The sequence below is a fragment of the Atheta coriaria genome, unplaced genomic scaffold (genome assembly GCF_025399875.1).
Source record: "Atheta coriaria isolate IRGN ID8LTWV9N9 unplaced genomic scaffold, Caltech_Dcor_3.1 hic_scaffold_1_pilon, whole genome shotgun sequence".
Lineage (NCBI taxonomy): Eukaryota > Metazoa > Arthropoda > Insecta > Coleoptera > Staphylinidae > Dalotia > Dalotia coriaria.
Window position 1 is genome coordinate 3,887,410 of NW_027045443.1, and position 23,027 is coordinate 3,910,436.

A 23,027-nucleotide genomic window follows, 5' to 3' on the forward strand; every position below is an offset into this window, starting at 1 on the left:
GCATTAGGCACGAACAGCGGCGGCGAACGTATGATGGCATCGCTGTAATTTCATTTCGCGCGGCCCCTTCTTGTATTAAGAATGCAAATTCTTGAGACGTGCCGTTTTGATTCTCGTCTCAAATCAACAGCTTTTCGTTATTATCATACCAAATATCAACATAAAATAAACAAACTGAATTGTATTTCAATCATTTTTTATGTTTTTTTTTATTATTTTTATATCAAAATAGCCAAAAATTAAATTTTTCGATGTTTTACGTCGAAATTTTTGATTTCATTCATTAGAGTATTGCGTATGTGCCGAAATTGTTTGTTTTTACCTGTGATACCAACGCACTACGATGATTGGCGGACGGTCGGACGCAGCGTCGCCGAGGATGACGTCGCCGCCGCCGCCGCCGACACCAAGTGAAAGGCGGCTATATAGGCGCCGCGCCGCGCGGCTCGACACGCCATACACGACGGGCCCGCACACAGTCCGTCGAGGAGCCGCACGAGCGCACACAACGCCACAAACGCCGCCGCCACCACCGCCACAGACCGACCAGAAACAGTGTTATCCAGCTGCGGAGCGCTTCTGCACCAACTGCACTCGTGAGCGCATTTATTTCGAACTTGCGCAACTCTTCAACAATCCACAAAGTGTCGATTTTGGCTCGCAAAAAAGTTACAATCAATCGGCGCCGCCGGAAAGAATCCGTTCGCCATTATTCAACAGTTTTCGAAGAAACTTGTTGCTGCAATCGTCCACGTTCTGCACTCTAATAGTCAAGTAAGTCCGAAAAATTTATTCTCCACTACTTCGTAACTAGTTTATATAAAATATGTTTAAAAAATGTGATTACCTACGTTTTATTTAAGGCACTTTTTTGAAACTTTTTTAATTCCGCGTTTAACTCCTCTTGGAGGCAAGGGTTAATTTTGAAAAGTTCAACTTTTACTTTAACGCAAATGATGTTAGCACAAAACGAAATTGTTCCGCGCAGTGGAAGCGTTTCAGTCAAGATTCAAGTTCGCCTAGGCAAACTTTTCCTCCTTATTGAAACATTAGACAAATTTTTGAAGAAGAAAAAAAACGTCAGCGTGTTTAAATTTTATTTTGCTAACCAAATCAACGGTTTTGCATAAATATTCGACGCGGTAACACAATATTTTCTTCGACGAGCAATAAAACACCACACAATATTAAGAACCGAATTCAATTTCCTTAATTTTGTCGCTTGTCGTAAAATTACATCGATATTAAATTTTCTATCGTCGACTGCAACGACGAAATTTTTTATCCGCAACACGATCTCCACTTAAACTTGTTATCGCGATTAAACATTTTCATTTAATATCTATTATTTTACAACATGCATTCATAACGCGGTCAAAGACGAGTTTTATGAACTTTTTTTTCACATCGTGATAAAAGATGGGAATGATCAGAGTGTTCGCAGGTCTTCGGACTGATATCAGACGAAGTGACTACCCCGATACGCCCTCCAACACGCGAAATAACTTTCAACCTTCGATTGAGACGTGCGATAACTCGTAGTCTTTGTTTAAATAAGAATACGCGCACGGTTGGCGCACCACCCGGCAGTTATGACACTTTATAGGCAATGCAGTAAAATGTATCCAACTAAAAGTAGGAAATTTTTACGGCTTTCATGTACAATGAGTCTGCAACAAGTCCGCAGCGCGCACGGCTTAGCCTCTTAGACTTTTCGAGGAAACGCTTTTTTGCGCGTAAATTTAATCAAATTTATTTTACATCTGCGAGAAACGACGGACAAAGTTTTAACGGAATATGTCGACCTTCTTCATGCGCCGCTGCTGCACGAAAAGAATACTTTAGTGAACAAATTAACACACAAGCTGAAAAAATTACATTTTTATCAAAATTCGTTTTTTTAATCAATTTTTTTTCGATGTGGACCCACTGTATGCAAAGTGATGCAAACTTAGAGTTGTAAATAAGTCAAGTGCGTGAATATAAACAACGCAAGGCCATAACCGGCGCGCGGAAAAACTTATTTTCCTTTTTTAACTCGTTTATTAGTTTATTTACGGTAATAACATTGTGGTTGGCAGTTGGCAGTTTCCAGTTATGATTCTTCCAACTTCCTACGTGAAATATACTGTAATGGAACAAAAATCTACTTTACAAAGGTGATAGGGGCATAGAATAAAAGATAAACTATCACACAATACGTATTCTGTATTGCAATGACAACAACAAACAAACCGGCAGTTGAACAAGTGCAGTCGAGCATAAACATGTTGCAACGCAAGCAATTATTTACTTTAAACTAAAATATGAAATAATTGTGCGTGAACTTGAAGGTGAAAATGTCGCAACTTCACTAAAGACAAATAATATAGTCGCGAATACATTCGACGCTTTCCATTCGGTAATGAGGTTGTAATTGCGCGCGGGTGAACAACTAATTAGTTGCGGGTTTTGCACCACCACATCACACGCTGACGGCCGGCAGGCGACGGAAGGATGCGAGGATTTTTCCCAGCAAATTGGGATCGCGTAAGTATTGGCAAACGTCGTTAACTGACGAGAGTTTAAACTCGGCGATTTCTGAAAAATTACACGCTGCAGCTTATTCAATCTTTATTTATTAGGTCACAGGTGTGTTTTGTACAATGCACAGCGCAAAATTTATTTATTTATTAAGATTTAAGATTTATTTAAGCCTCGCATGCTTTAAACGTTAATGCAACTCGCAAACTTTGTCATTATTTACCTATTTTTGTCCTTGGTTGGTGCATTTTCTCATCCTAAGAATTTACTTGTTTTTAAATAACATCGAGATGTTTTCCTTCGCGTTATTAACCAAACAATGCATGTGTAAGCCGCTGCGTTCGTTAGCAGTCGTAAAAAATACACCTGGTGTCCTCATGAAGATGCAGCCGAACGCTGGCAACATGAATAATTTCCATTTGCCTTACGTGCGCGGCGAGCGACGGACGTGGCGGTGAGGAACCAGGCAGGATGCGGTTTGTTTTTTAGGTTCTCGGTTGGCGGCCCGCAGCGGAAGCATGTAGCAAACGCGCAGCGCACCCTCTTAATTGCACCGCCGCTGGTTTTGGTCCGGCGGCGGCGGCGGCAGCATTGCCACCCTCATAAAAACACTTCAAGTGCCCCCACGCGCCCACGTCGACAGATAGTTTGGAACACAAATGAATGCATTAACTTGCAACTAACAAATGTGCAAGCATAAGGGTTTATAGTGAACCTGGGGTGAAAAATAAATTCTCAAAGCATTGTCTGCTCGCAGCAGACAGTTTTTGAGTAGCAGAAATTTACATGTTTTTGATCTTTTGATTACAAATAGAATTTGTTTGAATTCAAGCAGAAAACCGGATTCTTTTGATAAATAAAGTTTAAATATTAGTTCCCCATGGCGGTGAAAGTTTATTTTACATGTAAAAATTTATAAATTAAATTTTACGCTTGAAATCATCACAAAAAACACTAAATTTCAACTTGTGCTACACCGAAGCGAAAGTAGTTGGGTGGTTGACAATGACCACTCTCCGACTTAGGTCCGGTGATCGATAAGAAGGGTCTGTAAAGGACGCGCAACTGGCAAAAGGCAAGATAATTAATTTAGTTGATTGGAGAGGCGCGTACGCGGCCGGCGTAATTGTGCGCTTGTTTACAGAAGTCGCAAATAAATTTTACAATTTACACGCGCGCTTTGTCTATGGTCATCGATTCGGTCTGAAAAGGTTAACAAGTTAACATCTTTCCCCGCAAGACCACTAACACGGGCATAACCTAATTAAGAACTTCTGGAAACTTTCGATGTATCATACAAGAACAACCACAATTCGATTTTGTACAAATCGAATGCAAAAAAAGTTTTGTCTTGATCAGGTTAATGAATTTCGCAAATTGACAGCCTGTAGAAGAAAAAAAATATGCGTAGATGTAAATCTTAGCAAAGTAGTTTTAAACCAATTTGCGTTTGATGCAGGTAGCTAGTGTTTAGTGGACGAAAATTGGCTGCAACATCAAAGGTGCGACACGTCAACAACAGTTATCCGGCTAACAACTCAGTGGTTTGCCGATTTCTTGCCACTTTAAACGCCTTCCCTTCGATATCAGCCCAAACCGCTATTTTTAACCTCCTCGCCGATAAAGAAAGCAACAATTTTTTATTTTATTGAACATACGTATCGTTCAGACCAACGTTGAGTTTAACACGTTAAGGACGGCGTGTACCACCGGTGGTACACACGCGTCTGGTCTGTGGGACGGCGTGTACCACCGGTGGAACACGGCTCATTTGAAACGAGACTTATTCATTTTTGACTACGCCACTGGTTAGGTTATATCTTCTCCTCGTTTCACCTATACAATCAGGGCCTTGCATCTTTGTCATCAAATGTGTCACTCAGATTACATATTATAATAAATAGTGACCGACCAAAGTTTCAGTTTTGGCTTCAAATTTGGTTTCGGCCAAAAATTGGCTGAAACTTTTGGCAGAACCGAAACTCAGTGTTCGTGAATTATCGTGCGTCGTTCGGCTAACTCGCGGCTAAGTCGTGGTCGTCACTTGCCATCTCAGTTCGCACATAGTTTCGGTCGGACTCTAAAGATAAAGGCATTCATTACAAAGAAAATAAATAAATGGCGACGCAACTGCAAAAACAATCGCTTTTTGATACAGCAATGCATAACCACCAGTGGCGCACAGCTGAATTAATTAGACGGAGTTGAAAATGCTCAAACGCCGCCCGATGCGACAGACACCCAAAAACCGCGCCGTCCTCAACGTGTTAAAGAACGTGGAAAACCTTATGTAAAACAGCACGCATTCCGCTGCCTACACGAATCCCACTGAGGAAACATTAATCAACTTCTCCGCGACAAATACCTGCCTTTTGTATCCACCCACATTTCGACGGCAGCAGATAGAAATGAAATCAAACAGGTGTTCATTGATTTTCACCCGCAGCGCACAGCAGCGCAGCAGATAAACATGTCCCGTTGGAAATTTTGTTCTTATCCGGCGCACACATCACAAACGTTTCGTGCACGCAAAATGCAGCACGGCGACATATCAACGAGCATAAATAATTGATGTTTATCCGCACACGCTCGCGTGAAATCTGTTCATCCCAATGGGAAATTATTATGATAATTTGTTGGCGGTGAGAAGTTTAATACGCGCGTGTTAAAAGGCTTGCATTCAAATTACGAAACGGTAACACAACTTCTCCCACCGTGTGAATCACGAGGAATAAATTTTATTTTTTTTTCATTTTACAGCTTTAAATAAAATTGATCGAAAGTTAAACATTCAGTGAATTTATTACGAAATATTAATAGCATCATAATTCAATCGGATTTCGTTTGATATTTTCTTCGATTTCGTCAACTTTTCTAATATTTGACTTTCCAGATTACTTTTCGCCCTTCTGTCCACCCGCTGGCGGATTAATTAATAATTAATAAGTTTTCTTCGATGTCGCTATATGTATTTTTGTTTCTAAATGCCGGGCAAAAATCAACAAGTCAAGGTTTTACATCTCCAGCTAAAAACACGAAATTAATTTGCAATCTTTTGAAATACCTGCGTGAAACTAGAATGTTAGATTTATATTAATTCCCAGATGAATGTTTAATTAGTTCTACGGCGGAAGTCCAATGAAAAGTCCACATTGACATTGGTTTTGCTCAAATATTTCATGAGATATCACGCCGGTAGGTTTGGGAATAGAAATTTTGTTGTAATTTCAAACTAGGAAAATCAGTACAATTGAATATAACTGACATTCAAACCTGGGCGAAAAAATAGCAGTGATGTTTAAAAATAAACCAACAAAAGCTCGCCCACAACAGCAGATGAGCGTAAATCATCCCAGAAAGATTAAGCTTCGATTTAATTTGATGTATTTATAGACCTCGAGTAGCAGATGAGCGTCTGTAAAAATTCTACATAAACAATGCGACAGGGTGGGCTGAAAGGACATTTCAATTTTGCAATTTTTTAAGACCGCTATATTCTTGTCAACTAAACAATCAAATTACTTTTCATAAAAATATGTGAAAGTGTGCCTACGTTGTCTGAAAATATGTATTAAACAATAATTTGTCATGTAGCTGTCATGTTGATTTCGCATTTTTGCGTTATTTTGCGTTATTCTTCATGAAACAGAGTAAAAAAATTGAATGAAATTTTGAGTTAAAAATAACAATATAAGCCGCATGCTCCTGGTTACATAAACTGGAATGTTTAAGTTGGCGTAATGTACGAAATTAAAGTAGAAATTTTTAAATGTCTCAGCTGTGTGTCCCTAACAAGGTATTTCGCATGTGGGATGTTTTTCTACACGTGTAAAAATGCGCCCGGTGCTCCGTCAACATAACGCACATATTTTCGCTTTTTATTCCTGCACAATACTCTTTATTTGGAGAATTCTCCACGGCCGCCTCTGCGACGATGGCGTTTCGTTTTCGTGTTCGTTTTTTGGTTTCGCGCAAGCTTTGTCCAAAGAAAGAAAAGGCGGCGTAAACATTTGAATGGCGCACAGTAGTGCGGCACGTGCTACAATTCCGGTGCATATTTGGCGAAACCTGTTAAGGGTTACCTCTTCAACTTAAACACGCGTGCGGATTTCGCGGCGGGCGCGTCGGGAGCGCTAAAAGAAAACCACACCTAAACAAAGATTTATTCCGATTTATGCAAAACACCCGGCTTTGTGTATTCGATTTAGCCGCTCAGTTGTGCGCCGACTGAACTCAGGAATAAGTCGCGACGACGGCATGAATGAAATCGAAAAGTAGAGGAACTTGGAAAAAAGGAAAACATAACAAAGCAAATAATGCTATCAGCCTAAACACACATCCAGGACAAATATAATAATCAGAAAGGAGCTAAATCTATCATGAAACACAAAACAAAACACGAAATAAACTCTTTTTCTTAAAAAAAATACTGCACGTGTTTCAAGTAGGTAAATCAAATTTATTATACTTGTGACAGAATTATTAAATATTTTGATGTAGAAATGTAATATGTCATAGGTTTACCACCGAAAGACACACATGTGAAGCAAGGGAACTTTGTGGTTTCTTGCAGTGTGGCGTTTTCAAGTTGTGTCTCAATCTTTCGTCAACCATCGCGCCCACACGCATTCCCCGCAGTAATAAACATGCTCGCCGAGTGCGACCTTTGCGTTATTTTCTACTCATGTCCTGATCCCGCAAGGATAACTACCTAACCATAAGAACAACTTAAACCTATTAGTCAAACCGAGTTGTAACAGCTTCAATGCATCATGACAAGATAAATTGACAGACAGATAAAAATCAGACTCTAAACAAATTCAGCAGCTAGGAATAACTCATGTTTACTTAATTTTGACTTTTATATTGTGCAAAATTCATATTTATTCAAAATTGATGAATTTTACTTAATTGTTTATGTTGCAACTGAAAAACTTGGAGTTTTATTTGATTGCTTAAATTTTTATGTTGGTACTATTCTCGTAATACATTATTCAAATGAAACATGCTTCTATATGAACAAAACCAATAATACAATTTTTTAACTGCTCGCTTTTCATGCCGGCTTAATAGAAATGAGCCTTGTGCACGCAATCAAATATTGACGTCACGCTGTAAGTTTACGTATAAATTTTTGATCAGAAATGTACTTGACTGGAGCACTTCGTGGGTAAAAAGTTTAGAGCTAATTTTAAAGATAGTTCTAACGTCCAAGTTTTAGACCCAGATGGAACTTACTAGTCGCGTTCTTGCATTTAATATCATCAGAGAAATAAAGTGAAATTTTACATTTGTGTAAATTATATTTCTATTAGCAATTGAAATTAAAAAGTAAAAAATAAATTTACGTGTTTCTATGCGGAGAAATACACAACTTTTCATTTGTGAGCTTGTCAAGCTCACCAAACACGTAAAATCTAATCGTCCGCTTCGTATTTTCCGCTTTTCTTCACACTTTACCACGCGTTCTGCAGCAATATTATTAATTTTTATAACACAGCGGTTATAGTTTGTTTTGTGCGATTTGATGCACAACTAATCAGTTTTCCCAACTCAAGTTGGATGAACTTTCTCCACGAATCGCGTTTCGTGTTACGCGGCGCGGACCCGCACAAGGGGGCAACCTTTGCAATTAACCCGAAACTCGTCCTTTTGAAGACACACGACCAGCGAGTTTGCGCAGCAACATGTGTAAGAACATGAATAAAAGATAATCGCCGATCCACTTTGCGGTTGTTATGATGGCGCTGGACATCCGCGCGGAGCGTGCAAGAAGGATGCTTGTTCGATAAACGACGATTAGTTCGCGCTGGATATCCGTTTACTTTCGTTTAGTTAAGAAAAACTGATCAATGGGAACACGCGCAGGCGGTTTGAAAGCGTATCGAATTTGCGCGAACCTTTCAACTGCGTTTAATGGAAATTGCGCTAAGTAAATGTTCGTGTGGTAATTTGTGTTACGTGGGCGCGTTTTATTCTTAGACACATTCGATTGTCCAGGAAGTACTCTGGCGGGCAAAAGAAAACAAAACAAGAAAAAGTGATAATTGCGATTTTTCCGGCGGGGGTTTTCGTTAAAAATTCAATTCAAGTTATTAGAAATAAAGAGAGATGAGAGGCGGACGGTGAAATGATATCTGGGTAAGGATAAATCCCAAAGGATGTCTCTCCACAACGACGTATCAGTTTTTCTTTATGTCCTGCCTATTTCATCAGAAGGACTGAAATTCAGGAGCGGATAGGTTACACATTCAATTTTTACTCATATAAACTTATGCATAAGACGTATTTTTAAATCGTTTGATGTTTATTTATGGAAAAATAATTACAAACACTTTTTTAAATACAAAACTGTAATTTTAAACAAGTAAAAATTATTTTTTTGCTAGAATTGTTTGATTATTATTGTCATATCAACAAAATATTCAAGAAAATTGATAAAGATTTTAATCGTTAAAGTTTTCTTTCATTTACCTGTTGGAATATTTGTCTATAAAAGTAAAATTTGAATTTTTTTTTAATTATGCAACAGATATCATTTGAACTTGGCCATTAACGTTGAGTGTTTTAAGCATTTGGGGATCTGGTTTAGTGAAACAATAAACGTAACAACTTTTGAGACGCAAACGCCAATGGCAATCTAAGTCCTGCTGCAGTTTTGGTCCATTCCACTCATTGTGCCTGCGCGCGCGCTGCACACCTGCGCGCCAATAAATGAAATCGCTTGCAAGCGCGCTCATAGCCACGACGTTAGAAATGTAATGCGCGGGACAAAAGAAGACAACAAAAGTGCAAATGATGCACGGCTGAGAATGGCACTCGCTTCGCGAAACGCGCGAATATAGGCATTTCATAACATACAGCACGACGCACAAAACACACGTAAGTGTATTACTCACTTGTACGTCGGTTTGCTATTGTGAAGAGCGTGCTGTATTCAAATGACTGCACAATTCTAAATTTATATTGTTACACACAGGGTTGGCAAAAATGAAATCATAAGTAATATTCTACAAGAATCATTAATACAGAAATTCACTTAGATTCAATCAAATTTTATTAAATTTTTGTGTCAATTGTATATTTGAGTTTGTAATAGGTTGAGAATTTATTAAATGTTCTTCGAGGTGAAAACCTGGAAACATTCAGTGGAGAATATGTTTAATATGTAGTCAAAATGTTTGAATGCTTTGAATATGTTCTGTATGCGAGGTGGAGTCGCGTCGGCTGCAACGAATAACGTTTCTTGTCATTATATCTCCTGTGTCTTCTTCGCGGTTTATCGTTTTTGTACTGTGCACGTATACGCTGCTTGAGGTTTTAGTTGTTTTGTGACAATAGTGGTAATATCAATGAAATTCTTCAATAAACGCGCATCTCCAAGTTTTCTCCATTGTAACACCGTATATACCAAGTGATATTTGCGCATTTATTTTTGTAGTGGGTGCAGAAAAAAAAATTATGAAGACGCGTGTAACGTGCAACACTGTACTTTGCTGCTTGCCACATCGTGTCAACTTTGCACGATGAAATATTTTGTTAGCTGTCCGTCGGGAATCAAAACAGAAAACATCCGTGCGTGCATGCGGCTTCATATATTATTTAGCGGCAGTTATTCAACACAACCGCTTTGGATAACTCGAAAGTGTGGAATTTTAAATTTGATTTTTATTAGATTGCGGCGAACTAAATTCGACGAAATTTACAATTATATTATGCGAGATTTATGGGTGGCGCGTGGAAAAAAATTCAAGAAGTTTTAACTTAATATCGTCTTTAGTCGCTTAAAAAGAACAAACAATTGAAATACTTTCTGTTTGCCAATTTTTCCACTTGAACAAAAATGGCTGAAAGTTTGTTTTTTTTTTACTTTTTATCAACCAAAAGAATAGAAATTTATTTTAATTAAACAAGTGAAGGTCAATATATCAATGGTTCAAAAAATAAAACTAATGATTAAAAATTTTTGATATAAAGCCAAATTGAGATATGAGCATAGAAAATATTATTCATTCATACATTTTTTCTAAAGCTGGTTTTTTTCAGTTAATAATTAGAGGTGCGCTGTATTTTTTGCGCTGCCTACATGGCAAATACTCCGAGTGGGAAGGTCGAGATACACCTGCCGGTCAAAATAAAATTATATTTTAATTATGCAATTAAAACCGGCGAACGAGTAATAATTGTAAATTGTGCGATGCAAATGTCAGAGATGTGAAACATTAAATTCGCACAAATAATTTGCAACGAAAATCGCCGTTCTTGAAAGGACATTTATTGTTTTGTGACTATTGTCCGCTTGCTGAAGCATCGCGTGTTTTACTTGGCCAGATTTAATTTTGTGATAATAATTGTAATTGAAAGCGCGCAAAAATATCGCTTACAAAAGGAACAAGCAAACACGTTTATTATTTCGGAAACAAAGCCGAAGTAAAAAGTGTCAAAAATCGAAGTTACAGTCCGATTTTGCGTTTCTGCTTAGGACAATAACGTTTATGTGTTTGTTAACAAGTAGAAAATCATAGCAACTCGAGACTTGTCGTTGTGCAATTTATTGGAAATTATTTAGCGAAAGGATTGAGTTACAAATTGCGAAAAGGTAGACATTCGAATCAACGTACAAAAGAATTCATCACGCGTTAATACTCAACATTTGAACATCCAGAGATTAAAAACATAAAAAAGCAGCAAATAAATTAAAATATAAATATTTAAGCAATGCTCGAATTGATAATCTCTTCTGTAACCTTTTGAATTAATAAATTAAGTTTTGTTAAGTTAAAAGTTACGTCACAAACACATTTTTTTCAAACTTATCACCGGTTACGCTCGCCAGCATGAAATGAAATTATAATTGTCCGAGACACATTGCACTTCTTCGCGGTACGCAAATGCAATAATAAACAAGACTGCGGCAGCGTCATGGGACGCTTTTGTCGGGAAAAGACAAATCGATTAAAAAGCGGGCGCGCCGGAAGCAACTTGTAATGTCATTACCTTCCTCAGTTCCATTAATCATTTAAGAGTAATCACATTATGAGCAATATTTGCAGACTGGTATCCTGCAATAATCAAGACTTTAAAGTTTCGTGAGGGTAGAATTAAGTTGCACATTACGGACTATAAATGCAAGGAATATCATCGAACAAAAACAGGAATGGGGAACGCCTACGGATATTCCGAAAGTTGCAGAAGAGAAAGTGCCGGATTACAAAAGATAAGAATATCGTGAAGCAAGTCAAACAGCGATGTAAAACTTGGAATTTTACTTGGAAATTATTGCAATACACCGTGCAAACAGTACGAAATGACAATTTGAGTTTATGACTTTAAAAATGATACTATTTTTAGGATAAATTGCAGGTGAATTTTGAATTTTGAATTAAATTTTTGGAAAAAAGCGCCGTTGATGTTTTCTAAAGTAATTCGTACCGAGAAAGGTTTAGTAAATGTACAACAAACCGCAAAATCACCGTTAAACGGTTAATCCGTCTGCTTTAAGCGTTTAAACACGTTCCCGTATCCGCTCTTCGGTTCCGCCACTTTCTCCAGCTCCCCATCAGGCCACGCAGTCTTATTTCATTTCCTTTTCCGACGCCTCGAGACGCGCACCCTGTTTGCATACCGACTATTTTCACATCTACCCACTTGGCATTTGCCATCATCTCTTCACGGCTCCACTTTCTTACGCTTCACGTAACACAAGTCGTTAGTAAATGCACATTGTTTGCGAGACATAATTCAACAATTGTTGAATGCGTTCAAAAATGCATCAACATTTTATTTACACTACAGCGGAACCCAATTGAATATGCTGCGTTTTACTTTCTTGCTTTAAAATTTAAAATACAGAAGTCATATTTACACAAATTTTATTACATTACACTTTTTATGTGATTACTAAGTTAGTCTGGAGTTACTAAATAAGCGCCTGAAAGCACTAGCAAATTACAGCCTCCAATGTGGATGGGAATAATGGGATAATATGGAAATCCCGATAATATCTAAACGCGCTAGCGCAATTCTAATTTACACTACACCAGAGAAATAACTCTACGAGCTAGATACAATGCCTACAATGTTCAAATGTCGGCGTGAAATTACACCAACATTACTCTTATTACACATTCAGTTCTCCTTGTTTTTTGAAACCATTTGAATCAATTGTAATTTTGCTACCCATTGAATATTGTTTCAGTGAAAAAGTTTTCCATGTCGATGGGTCCAATACGACGGAATATGAAAACGCAAACCACACAAATGAAAGTTTGAAATTGAGTTTTCCCGCGAACCGCCGACCGCGGCCCGTCGATACAGATTTTATTGTTAATTGATATTACGTATTGCGTTCGACTTTTGATAGCGACCGATATCTGGCGCGACGCAATTTGATTAAAAGAATTTTAATTAAATCACTTGCTGCAGTGACGTGCGTCGCGCATGTCTCTCGGCGTGTTGTGCTGGTTCAATATTATGTTTACTTGCAGCTTGTTTTGAAACGAAGCGCGCCTGATTTGCGCAAAAAATTAATTCATCAGCATTTTTATTTTTTTGTGAAAGGTGTAAAGTTTTTTCATCAACCGTTCAGATTAATAATGAAAATTTACCGGGAAAACTCGGCCATCAATTTGTAAACATTGTTGCAGCTATTGAAAAGTTGTTATAACTTCATGCATGATATATAAATATATGAAATATAAAAATTCTTGTCATGCATGATGAATTTTTTTGATTTTCCAAGAATACAAATGTAATGCATTGATGAAACAAATATTTTTCTGGCTGATAAATCTGTTATGCGATGCTAAGTAAATATTATCAGAATGGCTCAACATGGGAACAAATAGTTCGCGGGTGGCCAGGTAATTAGCAACGGATCGTCGTCGACGTCGACTGCGTGCGGAGCTTGAATGTGGAGGCGCCGGGAAGTGATGGATTACGAGTGGTGCAAATTCTGCCGCGCTGTGGCGCAATCCTTGATTAATTTATTAATTCGCCGAGATTTGCGTGAATTGAATCGTATACATTATTAACGAACAAACAAGAGCCAAGGATATTCATGGTAAAAAGCACACAAATCATTAGGTTTTAAAAATTCAACATGTGCGCAAAATCTGCACAAACCCACACCGAAAAAAATGAAAGTCCACAAAAGTTTAAAATTCTTAATACCGCTTTCAATTACGCAAAGAAAATGTAGATTTATTTTAATATTAGATTCTCCGCGTAGATTGTTAATTCAATTTGAATTTATTACTCTTGCTATAATTAAGCCTTTATAATTGCTAACAATCTAAATTTATTATACCACCGCCAATACTCATTAAAGCCAATTAGAGCAGAACACTTCATTAGCAACTATTTCCAAAAGCAATATGCGATTGCACATTACGCCAATTCAAAGATCAAGTGAGTTTTATTGCAATCGTCTGTAATTACAAGTTATTGGCATCACAGCGTAAAAATTCCTCATGCAAATATACGCATGAATGAAATAATATTCTTCTAATTTTAATCTTCGGTACATGTTTGGGTTATAAATTGATTTTCCCGATTTTCAAAGGATTTGGCATTAAAGCAAATTTTATTTCGATAGACATTGTCAAACAATACCATTCATTACGTTTGAAATAAAGCCATGCGTACTAATTCCATGAGTTACCTATCATTATAAATTTACGTCATTTGGCTGTTTGTTATGTGTTAGCAGATGAACGTGCTTGCGTTAATAATTAATTAATTTTTTATTGAGAATAATAATTTTGCAACAAAATTTTAATTTGTACATAATTTTGGTCAAAATATTTTAATTTTGAAACTGAAACTATCCGTTTCCCTATTTATTTCTGGTAACAACGACCGTGTCAATCGCCTTTGCCTGCCACACACGATATTTTCTCTCCAACTCCCCATACTAATTCGCACCGGAGCATCCGTGCGCCTCCGACCTCGACGTACACTTTTGAATGCTAATACACATCCTAATTCTGTCGCTAATACTAATTCCACATATACTATTACGCCGTCGCGTTGTCTATAAACTCGTATGAGATTTGGCCATTAAGTTCGACGCTGTGCTACTCTAGTATTAAAATGTTTAAGATTGAAGATTGAAGAGGGAGGGTTTCGCCCGAACTGAATTCCAGTTGGCTCCCTTGCTTCGTTATAATTTAACTCGAAGCAAAATGGGTCAATATTCCCCAAAAGGATCGCTGCAAATTATCACCATCAGAAAATCGCTAAATTTCCCGGCAAAAACACGAGCGCAAAATTGACGTAAAATTTATTTACCTGGATTCACGCCAAGGTACACCCACGCATCAATTCTGTAAATATGTGTTCCTATATCTGATTAGTGTTGTAATGGCGCCGGTCGTTAAATTAGGGAAATGCAGATTTATGCGTGGTATTAATTACCGATGTGCAATGCAAACAATACGCATCGATGATGTTTAATCTTGCGGTGCCACTAATTAACACGGGGTATCAGGATCATGTTTGGTAGTTAATTAATTATTTAATTAAAATTTTTAAAAATATATACTTAGAATTTATGCGTAAAAGAAAAGGAATTGGCGATTAATGCGTATACCTTAATTGACTTTCAGCATAAGTTTAAATTAATTAACCTACAGGAGTTTTTTTTTGCTGATCATAAATATGCAAATTAATTAGGATTAAATTATATATTTGGAATAGCAATTGTTGTAACGTAACATCCAAACAATATATTATTACGAATTCGCTAGTTACTATCAACTTTATTTATTTATTAATGATGTTTTGTTTTCATTTTCACATTAAAACACATATTATAATCATATTATTTAAATCAAAACATAAATAATCAAAACTCTAACAAAAGATACAGAACATAAAATAATAATTCTGTTCTATTTTTAAAAATTTCTAACATTTTCCATATAAGTGGATCCAAAATCCGTTTTTTGCCTTTTTAAGCGCTTGTAAGGTATTGAAACGCGGACATGAACTGAATTGCATTGATCGCAATCAATAATTCCATGAAATTGAAATATGTAAATTTTCTTTTACACGCATTTCTCCATCACGCTGCTTTTTTGATTTGCAATAGAATGCTATTATTACATACAAGTACGTATTTACTGTAAAACGCGCCTCTTGATGATTTAAGTCTTGCAAAATCCATACAAACATTTGTGCTGATATTTTCTGCAGATTTTCGCAGATAAAAAATTCGTGAAAATTAATCTGAACGCCGTTACTCGCGCAATAATATCGGATTAACACTTGCTCGTCATTTGCACGCACGTTGAAATGATGCGTCCTTCACGTTCGGGGTGTTGCGCCGTTATTCAAATTGAAAAAGATGAACGCTAATATGTTGCTCTTATATTTTGTGCCACTCTAGTCACTCATAAGCCTGAAAATCCTTGTCGGCGATGAATGTGGAGTGTAAAAATTCGTACACAATTTAAAAATAAAAAATTATATTAAATTAAATTGTTAAATTGGAATTACAAGTTATTTTTTGTCATATATTTTATATGAATTACAAGTATTTTTTTAGTGTTCATTACGCAACTTTTGCTATTATCTAAAGAACACTAAATAAGTGTACACTTTGTGATGTAGGAAACTTCTCTGTTTCTTTATCTTTTCCATTACACTTAGAGTTGTAGCAATAGAGGAAACAACTTCTACCTAATGTGTTGATGTACTCGTAGGTATATTGTCTTTAAACTTACAACTTTAACATTAGCTGAGACATTTTAGAAAAAAAAACTTAACCAACTTAAATAACAACTATTACTCACAATTAAGTACGTAAAATAAACTTTCAATTGCAAAAAATACAAAAATATTTCTCACTAATACAATAAATAACGTAACATCACCTGAATTGTTTGTTATTTAGTTCTAAATGGGGTTGTATTTAAAAAAGCAATTTTTGCGGATTATTCCGGACAACATTTATTCCCCCGCATGCCGTGCGACTTGAAACATTGCGAAAATAAGCAAACCATCAACACGACACTTTTGTTGTTATTTTTTACCACAATATTTGTCTTCCATGTTTCCACGTACGGCTTGTCTTTCTTTTTTTACCTCGCCCGGAAAACTTTATCTCTCGCATGTGCCTTATTTTTCTTCTGCACTCTTATGTCGCGTACTCGCGCCTTACGTGTACCCCATTTTATTTACTTCAGTGTCTTATGTTGCTTATACATCTATATATAACGGGTTTTGATAAATAGTTCAAATGAAAACCCTCGAAATACCTGCTTACAAGTACGGTTGTGGTGTCTCGCACGCAGGGAACATGGACAAATGATTTGTCAGCGCAGACCAGTCTCGTATCCTGCCGAAATACTGGTATTTGTCAACGGGCGCGGGACAAAACACATTGTATGTTATTTGATCAGATACATCATGTTATAATGCTTTTATGTGCGATTCAACGGGGAATTTCGAAATATTCGTGTTACAATAAACATGAATAGGATACGCTAAAAGCGGAGAAAAGAATAGTTGCCGCCCGAGTCGCAGACACGAGCCAAAGTTGAAATTAGATGCGTTGGAGCAAATTGCGGTCTCTCATTTCTACAAGTTTCATCATATGCCTCGACTCCTAACACATACCGTCTTACTTGAGACAGCAGTGTAAAATGGTGCTTGACAAGTACTTTCATGAAAGCATCCAACCTTGAAAACTGATGAATTTACTTGAACACTGCATCCCTTTGAATTACTTCGTACGTAATGGCAGTTGATAAACAATTTTATTTATTGTTACAGGGCGTAATGCGAATTCCTCACATTACCCTACTGCTGGCGACCGTGTGTCTTGTGACCGGGAGCGATTCGCACAAACGAGCGCCATCGGGATTCACCGGCGTGAGAGGCAAGAAGTCCATCACCGACAGCGAGTATGCAAATGTTGAATACCCGGCGGAGAAGCGAGTGTCCGCCGGCTTCTTCGGCGATCAACAGAAACCATTCGATGGCTGGGCTGAAAAACGCGTCCCGGCATCCGGTTTTCTAGGTGTACGGGGCAAAAAGGATTCAGAGAGTAGGTCTTCACTCATAAATCACTTCATTTATGAATTGAATATCTAATAATCTGTTGTTTTTTTTTTGCTTAAAGATGACTTCGACAAACGAGCACCCAGCGGATTTCTAGGCATGCGTGGCAAAAAAGAGTTTGATCCGTACGGTCACCTGGAGAAACGCGCCCCCTCAGGGTTCCTGGGAATGCGTGGCAAGAAAGACAACGAAATGTTGGACGACGAGTTAAAACGTGCGCCGGCGGCTGGATTCTTTGGCGTCCGCGGCAAGAAGGAACCCACGCGGGCCAGCTTCTTTGGCATGCGTGGCAAGAAGTATCCGTACGAGTTCCGAGGCAAGTTTGTCGGGGTGCGTGGCAAGAAGGCATCTGAGGAGGCAAGCAAAGACTACACCGAGGTGATGCAGCAAGTCGGCAAAGACTTGGACATCAATCAGCTGATGTTACTGCTGACTGAGAACGAACCGTACAATAATCCCGATAATGTCTATCAATATTTCAACAATATTAATAATTAGGTATGAATGTAGACATATTCCGCTTGTATCAGTCAGTATATCTTAATTATGTTTCAGATATTTGTGACTACAGTTAACCCCTTACCGCAAGAGGAGACAAAAATACCTACTAGATAGCTAGACACAATTTTGTGAGGCGGAAAACTAATATCAAGTAGATAGTAAACTAATGACTTAATAATTAACTTGATGCTAACTTAATCTCACTGAAAAAGAAAACAAATATACATTACGGAGCTAGCCATAATTCAACCCAGTTTTCGTGTACATAAGTAAAAAAAAACAAAGGCGTAAGACAAATTCCACTCGGACTGTATGAAGAAACGGAATCTTACTGGAAGGAAATTGGGTTTAATTATTACAGCTCATATATTTTTGCATTGCGGGGGTTTTTAGACATAGGCTGGATGTTTGAAAAGCTCCCTTGCAAAGACAACTTCCCACGAATCTCTAGCATTACATTCATTCGTGTTGCGACTAATCCTAATTTTCTGTTCATCGTTTTCCGTCCTGCGACAACTTTTACCAAACGCAACAAATTGTAATCGCTATTCAGCATTCGTGCGTGTCCTGCAAAGTTTCAAAGACTATTTCACTGTTATCTTGAATCTTCAAAGAATGTTGGCTAAAATAAATGTCAAAACTTGCAAGAGAGTGGTAATGATGATAATATTATAAACGCATATCAAAATAATGAGAACCCTTTGTAAAAATTATCAAGAACTACAAGTATATATCATATGCAAAATTAAAAGTATCATATGGCAATTACTACCTAAGTAAGCATTAAGGACATATTCAAGAAACAAGAAATTTCAAATATATAAAACTAAATGAATGTCTCCCATATGGTCAATAGATGTATTTGTTTGTTTCCTCTAATTTGTGAAAATATAGATATCGTTACGTGACTAAAAGTCAATCTTATTTTGCTCATGTATTTTGTTTTACACACACAGTGACAGGAAATATAGGTCAAAAAGATACTCAAATCAGGTACTTGTTGCTCCAGGAATTTTGTGTCATTTTGTATCCAGTTTTATTACAATATTCATTACAAAATTTTAGAAACAAATTACGAAATTCAAGGAATAGTTACAATCTTAAAGTGTGCACTTCAACTCGTTATAAATTGATGATACCTACATATAATTATGATAAGATATATGTTGTAGGAGTACTTCAATCATGCCTAACTTGTCATAAAAAAACTGCTCTATTAAACCGCGACTTACTTCTAGATATATTTGAGATTATTTTTAATGCTTAAACTTAGTTTCAAAAATTAAAAATAAGTAAAGCTTTTTGATTAATCGATTAACTAGAAACGAGTAGGTACCGTATAGCAATGTTAACTTAATATAATGACGATGATAATAACATCTAGCTAAAAACAGTATCGGTGCACTATATTAGATCCATGCTCAGTGTAAAGAGCGCGGTTGATCCAATTCGATCTTGAAAAGCTGCGACACAACTTAGCACCACCAATCCAAGGTTGATCTAGTCGATCCGATGTATCTACACTTGTCACGTTAAATAGTTCATTTTTCGCATGGAGTTCTTTCTTCAAACGTTCCACCAACCCTGGTATTAAGCTGGTACCACCACAAACCACAATATTCGCGCGGAGCACATCACGTATTTGCTCATCGCACTTGTCAATGCATTTGCAGATCATTACGTCTAGGCCATCGTCACCATCTCCAATACCAGCACCGAATAGGTGATTAGTACACTTGGTGACTTCATTTTCAGTGATGACCATAATAGATCCGTCGGGCATTTCGTACTCTTGCGGTTTGACCGTACCTACCCTGAGATAGTTCTCTTTGATGTCGCGTGTTATATTGCCTGTCGCAGACTGTCGGAATAATTGATCTCTGTCCGTGAGCAGGGCTTCAATGCAATTGTGCATCCGGTCAATGAGATCTTCATTGCGCAGAATTGCGTAATGCAAAGTTTGACCTTCGTATATCGGTACTGCGGTACTCACACCATCACCTATATCCAACGCCACGCCGGTATAGATATCATGCGATAACAACGCTAGTTTGCCGGAGTTTTCCAGGTAAGCTTCAGATGCGTCCAGGCCTTCTATAGCAATCTCAATCATTTTTTCTCGAGATTGTAATGGATTTCTAGGTGTTTCCGTTAATAGGAGCGGTTGATTTGCTGCGGGTACCTTTAAATGGTTGGTATAAACGTCGTGCCAGACATCTTCAATGTCGTCCCAGTTCTGGACCACGCCATGCTTGAGCGGGCGGCGTAAACGAAGTATTCCTCGATATTGCATGGCGATGTCCCCCACATATTCGGCTTGGTGTCCGCGACAGCCAACGTGAATTGTGCAAACAGAACACACTGACGATTGACGCGGGTTTCCGAGCAGGCAAGGTATATACTTAGGTTTACCTTCATTGGAAAATCCGGCTTTTATTGTGTATGACCCGGTGTCGAGCACAACAGACGTAGTCATTGCAAAACCGCGATGTTGGACTAGACTGAACTAGCGTGAACTTCAACGCAAAGTGAATAGATAATGGAATATTTTGTGATGGATGATAAGACATTTAAGTCAATGAGTGATGATAATCTTATCGTATTATTTGTAATTTTTAGTGAGAAAAAGCCCACATTTAATTAATAGCAAAACAGTGATTTCGCCGTTTGTGTACTTACTAACGTGATCACTTTGTTGAAAAAAAAATTCTTTTTCCTATAAATGTATTACACCATTTTGATTCTCTTTGCCGAATCTTATAGCTTTGAGCCTTCAATAAACGATGTTACAGCTTAATACTGAGCTGATTTCCTTGCGCTAGTATTATTTGATAATATATGTAGTCTTTGCAATTTTTTTAAAATTTCGCGCCTTGAATGTCCATAAGGATGTGTTTTGCTTGTGCCGCTTATCAGTGTTTGTGTATAAGCATGCTGCGCTCGCGCTACAGCGTACAGGCCGCGGACGTTTCAGTCTCTTGTTGTATACGCGCTGTTCGTCACCTTGCGTCCATTTCATTTAAATAAATTGCATTAAATCTTATCGGTAATCGACGACGCCTAATGACTTTCGACGTGTAAAGTGCTAACGATAGTTTGTGCGTGAAATGATTATAAAACTCGTGTCTTCATTTGTGCGTGTGTAGTCTGACAGCAATTGACTTAATTCGATACTGGGAATTGCAACTGGATATAACCTGCAGTCATTTTCTAGTAAGTTTGAGAATAAATAATTGTATTCTTGTAAAAATTCACTCGTTTTTCCATAGTCATTACGTTTCAACATATACGAGTACGTTTTTCGAAAAGATATAGCAGGCTACGTGAACAAAGCAGATATGAAAATGATAAGAATTTCAATACAGTTGAATGCGGGCTCGATTGTACACCGAGGTCACGTTCAACTCTTTGACATCTAAAAACAAATACAAATCAGATGCGCTGAGATTTGTGACTTTACTTCATTTTTAATTCGCTAAATTAACTAAAACTTTATAGCCCCTAAATATAAAGATAACAAAAATAAGATATAATATGGTAATAATATATTATTTACTATGTAAATTAATGCACTAAGGCAGCACAACTAAAAAAGACTGCCGGACCCAAGGACAGATGACAAGGTTGAGGGCGTAAGCAAAGTGCGCAAATATTTTATTGATTAATAGTCATTATTATATATCAATATCCAAGCTGATACATACTTTTAGTGATCAATGTAAAGGTGCGCATTGCAAATTTGGTACGACAAAATACGAAATTCAATAAACAGCTCAAAGTTTAAAGTGTGCACTTCAACTCATAATAAATGGATGATACATATGATTTTGATAAGCAAAATGTTGTAAGAGTACATGAATCATGGCAAAACTTGTTTTAAAAACTGTTCAATTAAATTGCGCTTCACTGAAAGATATATTTGAGATAATTGTTCTGATTCATTGAATAACTAGAATCGAGTAGGTACCGCATACTAATGCTACCTTAATATAATCACGATAATAATATATAGCTAGAAACAATATCGATGCACTATATTAGATCCATGCTCAGTGTAAAGATCGCGATTTATCCAACTCGATCTTGAAAAGCTTCGACACATCTTAGCACCACCAATCCAAGATTGATCTAGTCGATCTGATGTATCTACACTTGTAACGTTAAATAGTTTATTTTTAGCTTGGAGCTCCTTCTTCAAACGTTCTACCAACCCAGGTAATAAGCTGGTACCACCGCAAACAACAATATTCGCACGGAGCACATCACGTATCTGCTCATCGCACTTGGCAATGCATTTGCAGATCATTACGTCTAGGCCATCGTCGCCGTTTCCAATACCAGCACCGAAGAGGTGATTAGTACACTTGGCGACTTGAGTCACACCGATGACCATCATAGATCCGTCTGGCATCACGTACACTTCCGGATCCGCCGTGCCTACCCTGAGATAGTTCTCTTTGATGTCCCGTGTGATATTGCCTGTTGCAGATTGTCTGAATAACTGATCTCGGTCTGTCAGCAGGGCTTCAATGCTGTTGTGCATGCGGTCAATGAGATCTTCATTGCGTTGAATTGCGTTACGCAAAGTCCGACCTTCGTAAATCGGCACTGCAGTAGTCACACCATCACCTATATCCAACGCCACGCCGGTATAGATATCACGAGATAACAACGCCAATTTGCCGGTGTTTTCCAGGCAGGTTTCAGGTACCCCAAGCCCTTCTATAGCAATCTCAATCATCTTTTCTCTAGATCGTAATGGATTTCCAGGTGTTTCTGTCAATAGAAGCGGTAGATTTGCGGCGGGTACCTTTAAATGGTTGGTATAAACGTCGTGCCAGACATCTTCAATATCGTCCCAGTTCTGGACCACACCATGCTTGAGCGGGCGGCGTAAACGAAGTATTCCTCGATAATGCATGGCGGTGGCCCCCACA

General features: G+C 37.7%; 3 protein-coding genes across 4 annotated transcripts; 1 reads left to right on the forward strand and 2 right to left on the reverse strand.

Annotated features, from left to right (window-relative positions):
• The first annotated feature begins 465 nt into the window (after nucleotides 1–465).
• Nucleotides 466–19,004, forward strand: Tk (Tachykinin). Of its 2 annotated transcripts, none has more exons than XM_065303172.1 (4): nucleotides 466–774; nucleotides 17,302–17,575; nucleotides 17,651–18,087; nucleotides 18,145–19,004. In XM_065303172.1, the coding sequence occupies exons 2-3, from the start codon at nucleotides 17,308–17,310 to the stop codon at nucleotides 18,085–18,087; spliced, it is 705 nt and encodes a 234-aa protein (XP_065159244.1). In that variant the 5' UTR covers nucleotides 466–774; nucleotides 17,302–17,307; the 3' UTR covers nucleotides 18,145–19,004. The 2 variants fall into 2 exon arrangements, with proteins under 2 accessions (XP_065159244.1, XP_065159234.1); XM_065303162.1 differs by lacking the exon at nucleotides 466–774 and adding an exon at nucleotides 2,165–2,529.
• Nucleotides 19,005–19,474: 470 nt separating this feature from the next.
• LOC135793680 (actin-2, muscle-specific-like) lies at nucleotides 19,475–20,383 on the reverse strand. Its single transcript, XM_065304741.1, has one exon. The coding sequence runs from the start codon at nucleotides 20,381–20,383 to the stop codon at nucleotides 19,475–19,477; it is 909 nt and encodes a 302-aa protein (XP_065160813.1).
• A 1,719-nt stretch (nucleotides 20,384–22,102) lies between these two features.
• On the reverse strand, nucleotides 22,103–23,011 carry LOC135793688 (uncharacterized). The gene has a single exon (XM_065304753.1). It carries the CDS (start codon nucleotides 23,009–23,011, stop codon nucleotides 22,103–22,105), a length of 909 nt encoding a protein of 302 aa, XP_065160825.1.
• Nucleotides 23,012–23,027: the final 16 nt, after the last annotated feature.